The sequence below is a fragment of the Oryzias latipes genome, chromosome 22, assembly GCF_053564925.1.
Source record: "Oryzias latipes strain Hd-rR chromosome 22, Olatipes_Hd-rR_3.1".
NCBI lineage: Eukaryota > Metazoa > Chordata > Actinopteri > Beloniformes > Adrianichthyidae > Oryzias > Oryzias latipes.
The window spans coordinates 7,603,036-7,613,822 of NC_136258.1; the positions used below are offsets into that span (position 1 = coordinate 7,603,036).

Here is a 10,787-nt window from a genome sequence, read left to right on the forward strand (position 1 = left end):
CATGCCTCTTGAAAAGATTCTGCAGAATCGTGTAAGATTTACGTAACAATTGCATATAAATTATGTAAAACTCAACCGACCCAAAAGATGGTACAACTCAAAACCGAATCCATGTAAAGACCCGTCGGCTGAAAGCCTTGACGGTCAACTGCGCACATCAACAAATGACAACGCAAGAAACACGTATTACTTATATCACGCATCTATCAAAATAGATCGAAATTTCATAAGTGTAAAAAGCACAAAATGTACGTAGCTGTCAGAAGTCAGAGCTCTGCCTCCCCCTCTGGTCACCGGCGGGAACCATCTCCAGAGTACTGAAAGCACTTGATCTCCCAGCACACACTTACTGGATGCCACACACCTGACTCTCATTCATTCAATCAATAACAGTCTACTTAAGCACAGCACTGAGCCTCACTAGGTGGGAGGTATTGTTTGTGCCCCTCTGCCTTCATTACCGAGCGGTGTATTTGGATCTGATCTACTGTTTCAGACTCTGTTTGCCTGCTGCCTGCCCCGAGTCTCGCCTGGATCCTGACCCCGTCTCTCCTCTGATGCTCTCATGCCTGTTACTGACCCCTGTCTGCCTGACCCTGATTTAGCTTAGTGAACTTTTACCTGAGCTAATAAACCTGCTGCATTTGGATGCAGCCGCCTGGCTGTTCTTGTGACAGTAGTGGCTGTAGGACACGGCCTTAAAGTTTATTTTTATTTGATTTTGATTAGAAATGGTTTTATTTCAAGCAATCAAATAAGAATAATACACAAAAACATTACTATCATCAGTTATACATTCATACAATGACGTATCAAACTTGGGATAATTAGACATTTTAATAAATATTGCTTGAAAGGGAGTAGAGGGAAGCGAATTTATTCAGACGACCGTGATCAAACACTTCTCAAAATCCTTCATGGTGTTCACAACCAGAACCTTGGACCGGTCCGGTGGACCGAGTGGTTTGACGTAAATCCTGCAGTCTTTAACCCAAGTGTTCTTAATCTGCTTATGCTTCCTGAGAAGCCTGGCATGTTTGGTCAGATAGTCTTTAAGATAAGCAGCAGATCCCTTCAGATTTCTCATTTGATTCATCAGAGCTAGCTTGTGTTTTTGATTCACAAACCTGATGAGGATCGCTGGTTTGTCCGTCCCCTTTCCCCTGGGGAACAGGTGGCAGTTCTCGATGGTATTTAGATCCAGGGAAATCCCTTTAGATGTGAGAAATGATTCCACTTGGTGTTCCAGAGACTATCCAATGCTCTCCATTTCAGAAGACCTGCTAGCAATGCTAGTGCTATTAGCATTAGCAATGCTAACTTCAGCTGCATTTAGCTTTGCCAGAGGTTTGATCGGTACTCTAGTGAGAATGACATTATTTATCCTTGCTTGTTGTTCCACATCATCCAGTCTTTTCTCCAGAATATCAACCCGGTTTTCTCTTTGCTCCTTTGGAGCCCTGAGCCTCCAGAACCTCCAGAACCATTAGCTCCATCAGCGGAGTTAGCTCAGCGGTCACTTCAAAGTCAAAGTCAAAGTCAAAGTCAGCTTTATTGTCAAGTATGCTCCATCCATAAGACATACAGCACAGATGAAATTGCTTTCCTCTCACCCCACAGTGCAAGCAGCATATAAAATAATAAATAAACAACTTTCAACTATCAAAAATAGATAAAAAGACAGTAATAGTTAGATGAATAACAGTAATCTAAACAGTGCTAAAGAACAGTGGCATGGTTAAAGTGGCAGTTTAAAGTGACATCAGTGCTGAGGACAGTAAGTGGATGAGTCAGTGATGGCAGTCTTTGGTGAAGATGATATTCTGAAATGGTGTGAAGTTTTCAATGTGAGCTTGTAGGATGGAGGGGAGGGGCCAGGGGGGGGGGGCAGGGAGGGAGTTGAGGGTCCTTATTGCCTGATGGAGGAAACTGTCTTTTAGTCTGCTGGTTCTGGCCTGCAGACTTTGCAGCCTCCTCCCTGATGGCAGCAGGTTAAAGTGTCTCTGGGATGGGTGTGAGGGGTCCCTTGCAATCCTGATGGCTTTGCGGGTGAGGCGGGGGCGGTAAATGTCCGAGAGGCCAGTAAGAGGGACACCAACGATCTTCTCAGCTGTCTTCACAATGTGCTGCAGAGTCTTCCGGCAGGACACATTGCAGGCTCCGTACCACACGGTGATGCAGCTGGTCAGGATGCTCTCGATGGCGCCCCTGTAAAAGGTCTGCATGATGGGGGGAGGAGCTCTGGCTCTCTTCAGTTTGCGGAGGAAGTACAGGCGTTGTTGGGATTTTTTGGCCAGTGATGCAGTGTTGTGGTTCCAAGACAGGTCGTCGGAGATGTGCACCCCCAGGAACTTGGTGCAGCTCACTCTTTCCACAGCAGCACCATTGACGATCAGTGGAGCATGCTGGGTGGGAGTTCTCCTGAAGTCCACAACCATCTCCTTTGTCTTCTCCACATTCAGGTGGAGATTGTTGTCTTTGCACCACAGAGCCAGCCTGTTCACCTCACTCCTGTAGGGGGTCTCATCGTTGTTGTTGATAAGACCCATCACTGTTGTGTCATCCGCAAACTTGATGAAGAGGTTGGAGCTTGATGTTGGGGTGCAGTCGTGAGTCAGCAGAGTGAAGAGAAGGGGGCTTAGCACACATCCTTGGGGGACCCCTGTGTTAATTGTGATGGTGCTGGAGGTGTTGTTGCCGACACGGACTGCCTGTGGTCTCCCTGTCAGAAAGTCCAGCAGCCAGTTACACAGGGAGGTGTTGAGTCCTAGCTGGTCTAGCTGGTCACTTGCTCCATGAAAGGATACAATGCAGCTTGGATATCATCAAGAATCTTTTTAAGGTCTTCGTAGTCACCAGTTGCTTGGTTTTTCTTAGGGGCCATGGTCAGCTCTCAATCAACTTTTAAATCACTTAAAGATAGTTGTATAGCTGCCGTGAGCCACACGCGTCCGCTCTGTAACCGGGAAGTGAAAAAATAAAAAGTAGATGGAAGTCAGATATTACAGATAAGCAGGGCCTCCCTGAAGCACAGCACAGCAGGTATTCTGGTTTTTATGTGGACTCGTTTTTTTCCCTTAATACTCAAGACAGAATCATATCAAACAGAACAATTGATTCAGTCTGTTGGGTTGCTATGATAACTTTGCTAGGATAACTTTTGTCTTTCTGGTGTCTGTGAATGCTTCAGGCCTTTATCATGTATGCCTAAGATGTCTGGAAGGTCCTGGACTGGCAGACTCGTCCTCTGATGCTTTAAAGCTCCCTGTGAAAAGGCGAATGTTTATGTGTGGCATGTGGGCTAATAGACCTGACAGCAAACAAAATGCACAGTTTCTTAGAATTTGACCTATGAATTTTGACTTAAGTCTGGGGAATGGAGCAGCCAGTCAAGGCTTCAATCTTGCATTTTACAAGCCCACATATACATTTTACCTTCAGGGAAAAACAAAATCATTTACAGTTGTGTGAACTGAGTAGCAATAACTCTACAGACTGCTTGTGTAGTTAGACTTGCATTATTTCATGTTAGATGTGTGTGGAACAACGCTGCCTTTCTCTGGTTTCCCCATTCTTAGTCCTGCAGAATCACCAGCAGCAGTCAGAACTGTCTGAATGTTTAGCTGTCATATTGCTTAAGATGGTAGGGAAAAAAGCACCCAACCCATAGTTTGTGTATTTAAGTGTAGTAAAGAATACAGTTCAGGCTGAAAGAGGCGTTTTCTACCAGCCTGGCTCTTTCTTTGCTCACACTTTGAAGTCCTTGGGATCTTCACTACTCCAGTGGGTTGCACATCCTGTTCTGTTCTCACTACACGTTCATAGTCTCTGTGCTTTAGAATTCATAAAGCACTCAGAACATTTCTAATCCTCACATGGGTGTGGAGTCGGGAGAAAGAAGTTCTGTTACATTAGACGCACAAGAACATGTTTAACAAACAGCAAAAATGGAAATAACCAGAATTTAGGTGGACAACTGTTTGGCTCTCTTTCACTTCATTTTGTAAATTATATCCCTTTACTTAGTCTCAAAATACTTAATATAGAATTTATACCATGGTCTGGGTGAATACTCGATTCTGATTGGCTGCTGGGTGTGCATTAAAAAGTGACAACCGCACGCCCCAAAAAGAAGTTCCGATCATCTATGTCAAATCTTGTGTATCACTGCGCCCTCTTCTCTAAAACAACTTTTAGCTTATCATCTACACAAAGACAAGCGGTGAGAGGTGAACTCTCCCTCTGAACCGATGCTTTATTTAACCAATCTTGACTATCATTATAGGTGGTGCACCGGGGTGCGGCGCCTTGTCATGTTACTATGACAAGGCTGCTGCAGTCAAGATTCAGCGATATAAAGCGATATATACAGTATAAACTGATCCCGTCGGGTTATATACCGTCCCGATGGGTTAAATAAAGCATCAGTTCAGAGAGAAAGGTCTGCTCTTACTGCTTGTTTATGTCCTGATGATGGAGCTCTCAAGAAAAACATTATTTCATGAAATGTGAGTTATTTTTGCAACTCATTTCCTACCTGGAAGTTAGAGGACTTGATCTCTGAGACTCCGCCTTCTGCTCCTTGTGGGTGTCGCCCATTTCTTGACTTCGACCTAGAGCCGTCCTCGTCCTCGAAAACAAACATCTAAAGTTTTCAAAGATGGATGTGCAGATTGTTTATTTAAAAGAAATGCGTTTTGCAGATCACCGCTAGCTCAACAGAGAAAGAGCCTTTGGGGCGGAGCTGGTAGCGCAGACTCTTTCTGGAAGGAGCTGTTCCTCACTTTGTGATGTCACAATGTGAGAACCCACTCATTTCCATGAGTTGGGAGGGGCTGGTGCTCAGAGACCAGGTTTTTAGATGAATATTCAGGGATGCATGAATAGATCTAAATACTACTTAGGGGTTGTTTTTTCTTACTTAAAAGTAGGAAGAAGAAAAAAAGACTTTGCACAATATAAGCACTTTATGTTTAATGAACTAGCAGTAGTTATTTAGAAGCAGTTAGGGTAGCCGCTCTTACGACTTTAAAGCTGAAGGAAAGTTCAAACTTTGGCAGCAGATTTCTAACTTGAACAGAAAGAAGACTGTTACAGTAGTCCATTGGCAGGAGATGAAGAACTGAGGCTGTTATTTCAACCCACTAACATTTGATTTTAAACATTGATTAACAAAAACATTTTAAATTCGTGTCTGAATTACTTTAACTGGTTCCGTTCTTTAGAATTGATTCTCAAAGGGACATTTGATCATTGAGGATGGGAGAATAAATGATTTTTGTCCGTTTTTTATTCTCACATTCCTTTTGCCTGCAGCTGCTCTGACGTGATGCGATGCATGACAATTCTGTTTTCTGACGTGGTTCAGTTCTGCTTTTGTCGTTCTTGCAGGGTCCTTGAAACTTGATCAGTCAACTCAGGCTGCTCTGTTTAGAAAAGGTGTACACTACCGTGTAGTGGTTCATCTGTGTGTCGGTGAACAAATGGAAGACCGTGAAGAGGCCCACTGTACTTCTACATGGAGAGTTCCTGCAGAATTCAGAGGCAGGTCAGTTGAAAAATGCATGATCACAAGCCGGGGGCTCCTTAGTGCTGAACTCACTTAATGTACCTTTTTACCACCTTTTCAGCAGCAAGGTGATTCATCACACGCATTAATCATTATGCACACACAGACACGCATTCCCATAACAAGCTGTGTTGGATGACATTCCTACCCTCAGCCTCATATCACCCTCAACGATGAGCTCCACAGCAGCCACAGGTCATTCTGGATGCCTCTGTCTGCTCTCATTTCCATCCAAAACAAAACATTTAGATCTGCCATTAACCAACGCAGACCTCCAGACTGGTGGGTGGAGGATCTGGCTTGTGATGCCAATTAGTCGCTGAAAGCATGACACCATTTTCAATAGAAGTGTGGCTCTGAGCAGAAACAAGTGCAGCTGACTGGAAGCCTTCAGCTGCAGTCTGAGGCTCGACTGGGTTTTCTGTCAGAAGGAAAAGGAAGACTGACAGGAGCCAAAACAATATGCCAAGTGCATGCAGCTGATGAAGCAACAAGTGAGAGCAAAACAAACAGCAGTTCTGGATTCAAACTGCATATCTGTGTACAGTGTGGAAAAGTAAACAAAAGGAGCTGTGAAAGCAATAGCTACCTGTCAAAGTGAGTCTTCCAATTTTAACATCCTTTTATTGGTAAAAGGTGCCCCAGGGGCTTTTTAATGTTTGTTCTAATAGAAGCAAATTCCCTGAGTTAAATTGTATGTCAAAACAATGAGACAAGTTCTGGTATTTAATCATTGAGCAGTTGAGTCAAAGACCCACAAATAGATCTGTGAAATTTATTCTCTGCATTTGACCCATCTCCTGTGGGACACAGCCACACATTTGGTGGCTTAAACCCTCCAATCCGTAATGCAGAGTGTCAAGCAGGGAGGCATTGGGTCCCATTTTTAAAGTCTTTGGTATGACTCGGCCTGGAACTCGTTTGAACCCACGACGTTCCAGTTACAGGCAGGACACTCTAACCACAAGGCCACTGAACTGGCAGGTTGGCCTTAAATTGTTTTTTCTACAGAATGGAATCTGTTTTTTTAATAAATATAGCTCAATATCACAACACAGTTGTCTCTATGGGCTTCACATGTTATAATTGTACAAAAAAATTTAAATCAGTCATAAATTGCAAAAACTGATAACGAATCAAAACTACAAACTAAACAGACTAAGTTAATCTGGGCATCCCTGCCCTTCGACCAGAGGTGCCCAAATCCAGGCCTGGACAGCCAGTGTCCTAAATATTCTCCAACCATCCTGCCAGTAAAGCTCTATATTGACTAAACACACCTGATCCAGGTACTCAACGGCAGATAAGGCAGGGTTTCTGGAAAACCAGCAGGAGGCCGACCCTCAAAGCCTCAATTTGGATACTACTGCCTTAGACCCTCCTTCTAAGGGCAGGGAGGAGTTCGAATGTTGTTTGTTTTTGTGGAAGAAACGCAGACATGCTGCTGAGGTCGACGTCTATGTCGACGTCTAGAAATTGGCGACACCCACAAGGAGCGAAAGGCCTCAGAGATCGAGTCCTCTTACTTCCAGATTGGAGAATAACGTAAAATAACTAGTATTTAATTAGAAAAAGTGTTCTTCTGTGTGTCATTAACATATACATGGATATTGTTTACTGTAAAAGGCTTAACATGGTATAGGTTTTTAGATAATTACCGTCTTATTGCAGTGATAAAATGAGGAGTTTTAGCCACAGCTTCAGATCTGGTACTTGGACATATTTCTTCTTCAAACTCTCTGCCATATTTAAAAAGTAAATTATATTGTTTTGACAAGCAGAATGTCAATACACCACTCTGTAAAAACCAGAACCAGGGAAACCAACACCCCATCTCTGCAGGAATTTTTGATTTCCACTTAAAAACTTCAAGCAACCTCATCCCGTCTCTATGTTCACCCATTACTGAAATACCAATTCAAACGGTGTGAAAACTATTTATTATTCATGGATTAAATGTGAAGTTTATAAATATTTTTAAAGTATTGTTTAAGGCTAAGATCATGGTATTGCTTAGTGTTTTGAAGATAATGATCTAATCAAACATTCACAGATCAATCAAAATGTATTACCATAACTTCTTATTTTTGTGTAGACAAAATACATGGTAACGGTTTCTTTCTCCTTATAGTGTACTTACGTGGTATTTAAATGGTACTTATTGTGTAACTACTGGGTACAGTAGTACCAGTCAGAATAGGTTTTTACAATGCAGTTACTTCACCTTTACCAACAAGTTTGCATTGTCTCATTTGGTAAGGTCAGAAGATCAAGTGTACACTTGGTAATACGTGAACATACCCATCATTTACTACTGTAAGTACCATGTAATAGAGTGAAAATAGGGCTGACTTTCTTTTACAATCCAGTTTCATTGTACTTAAGGGGTAGTTTCTGTGGTAAATTCATGGTAAATACCATGAAACATATAACGAGTACAGACTTAAATTCAAGGTACTTTATTTGTACTTACCTTGTTCTTACATGTGGTAAGTACCACAAAAGACACCTTTGCACAACATGTAAATACCCAGTAAATATATGATAAATACCCAGTATGTAACACATCAGTATGAACCAAATAGTACCACATAAATACACAGCAAGTACAGTTTAAGTACCGAGTAGACACAAAAACGTACCATGTAAGTACCCAGTAAATTCCATAAAAAGTACCATGTAAACACCCTGTAAGTACCCAGTAGTTACACAATAAGTACAATGTAAATACCATGTAAGTACACTGTGAGTACTGTCATGTAAAAGAAAGCATTACCGATTACATTTGCTGATGATGTGGCGATATGTGATTGATAAAAACAAAAGTTGGGCACATTTTTATTTTATTTTATATTTTTTATTAAAAATATAAAATTTTGTTTGTGACTGAGTGCATTTCCCTTAAACTAAACTTTATGCTTCAGTCCCTCGGGTTGATCCTGATGGGTGCTGCAGGTTTATGGGTTTTCTTGATCCATGGAGGGTCATAGAGGTGTGGCCGCATCTTAAGGCAAACACAAGGGTTTCTTGTTCTTTTACCACCTTAAGGGTAAAAGAAATGAAAAAATCTGTGCAACACGCCTGCATCTCATCTAGTTCCCCCTTACGTTGTGCTAAAAGTCCTGCTCCAACTATTTTTTTTTCTATTCTCAAAGTGTTCCCAGTGGTCTTTCAATTCTGATTATGCTATTTTTAGCCAAAATCAAAAAGTCTGTGTTGTTTTTTTAGCAGCAGGAGTTCATTAGAAATTCATCTATGAGTTGTGGATGGAACTGTTGGTACGGAAGTTAGCCTCAGTTAATTTCCCATCACCTCTTTGTTCACAATCTCTCCCGCTAGCTTACAGCCCCTCACACCCTCAACCTAACATTCGCAGTGCAGCACATTATAACTACTCAGCCACACAGTTTAGATCCAGATTCCAGCTCAGACGAGGAAAACAAAGACGTCTCATAGTGGATGATCAGAAACGAGTGGAGATGAGTGACTTTAGCTCACCTGTGGCAGCTGTGTCACAAACTCAAGCTTTTCCAAACCGCAGGTTTTCATCCGATCCTGATCCAGCACAATTTGAATGAAGAAATACTCAGAAATGCGCTGTAATCTTAAATTCCTTTGTGCTCCGTCAAGAGAAAAATGCTACAAGAACGTGGTAAAAACACTGAAAAACAGCACTTTCATTGGAGTGGGTCTTTAAGCATTCACTATACTTTCAGTTGAAAAACCTGCACGAACATTTCCAACAGCAAGTAGTCTAAGAACTTAAAATTTTGTGCAGACTAGTGCGGACCACCTGCGTATCCCATGCAGGTTTGCCCATTTTTCCCCTCAGACAGCCCACGTCCATGCCACAAGGGCAGTTGTGACTAACATTTAGACACAGATCTAAGTACCTTTGCTATGCCTTTCTTTTCTTTTTTTACGTGAACAGAGCGATTTTCTTGGTGACAGTGCTCTGAACCTTTTTTCTTCAATGATTTGTGAACTTCACTGGTGTCCATGGATTACATGAAATCTTTCCACCTTTATCCACCTTTGTCATGGTAGGGAGAACACGTCAATGGAAGGGGGGGGGGTCATCTAAGATAGCACAAGGGTTAAAGCAACAAGGATAGCAAAACTTAACTAAGTTTCAAAAGAGACAGAGAAATTTCCACAGCCCAAGGTGGGGATGTGAAGAACAACATCCATCCATCCATCCATCCATCCATCCATCCATCCATCCATCCATCCATCCATCCATCCATCACTCCATCCATCCATCCCTCCATCCCTCATCCATCCATCCATCCATCCATTCATCACTCACTCATTCACATTTACACCTAAGGGACAAATAGATTAATGAATGAACCTACAAATTTATATTTTTTGGACCGTGGGAGGAAGACGGAGTACCTGAAGAAAATATACTAATTCTCAGCCATTTTTCAAATTCGGATCTTCCCGCTGTGAGGTAAGAAGTAAGAATGCTAACCATTACTCCACCTTGCACCTTGAGAAACAATTTTTTATGTAGATTTACAGGAACATTTAAAGGAACTAACAAAAATAAGCAGTGGGTTTTTAGTGAACTAATTCTTACTGAAACACCAGAATTTTGCAATAAAGTTAAACTCCTAACGCCTCTTTCAAATCTTCCTTACTCGCCAACAAGAATAATTAATCTACTACTAAATCTTAATAATAATCTATCATTTATATTTGAGCAGTCAGTGTTACTGTCACTTTTGCATCCAAAGTCTGACAAACATTCGAAAGTCACTCTTTTGTGTTTTTACATTTTGTTTCTTTCATTTAGGTGGAAACTGCGGTTTGGTAGATTTATTACCATCCATCCTATATCCCTAAATTACATCTGTCCATTTCACACTGCCAATCTTTGTACACACATACATACACATTACACACACACACACACACACACACACACACACACACACACACATACACACACAGTTCAGTTAAATTGAATATTAATTTATAACGACAGGCATCCATGTGTACCCATGCCAGTTGATTGCCTCTGTTTTATTTTTATGATTGCTTGTTGATACACAATCCCAGCCCCCAGAGATGGGGGACTGTGCAAAATGTAAATTAAAGACAGTATTCACCGACTTGCATGCATCCTAAACCTGCCATAACACCTTGCAGTCAAGAGGGTCAACTGTCAACAGAATAACTGTAATACATTGGATGGTTCTGTAAGAAAACT

At 41.7% G+C, this 10,787-nt stretch overlaps 1 protein-coding gene across 1 annotated transcript; it reads right to left on the reverse strand.

Moving 5' to 3' along the window:
• Positions 1 to 1,527: 1,527 nt before the first annotated feature.
• On the reverse strand, positions 1,528 to 9,057 carry LOC144989044 (uncharacterized). The gene is made up of 2 exons (XM_078940801.1): positions 4,538 to 9,057; positions 1,528 to 2,956 (listed from the first exon to the last, which is right to left on the reverse strand). Exon 2 carries the CDS (start codon positions 2,547 to 2,549, stop codon positions 1,791 to 1,793), a length of 759 nt encoding a protein of 252 aa, XP_078796927.1. The 5' UTR covers positions 2,550 to 2,956; positions 4,538 to 9,057; the 3' UTR covers positions 1,528 to 1,790.
• Positions 9,058 to 10,787: the final 1,730 nt, after the last annotated feature.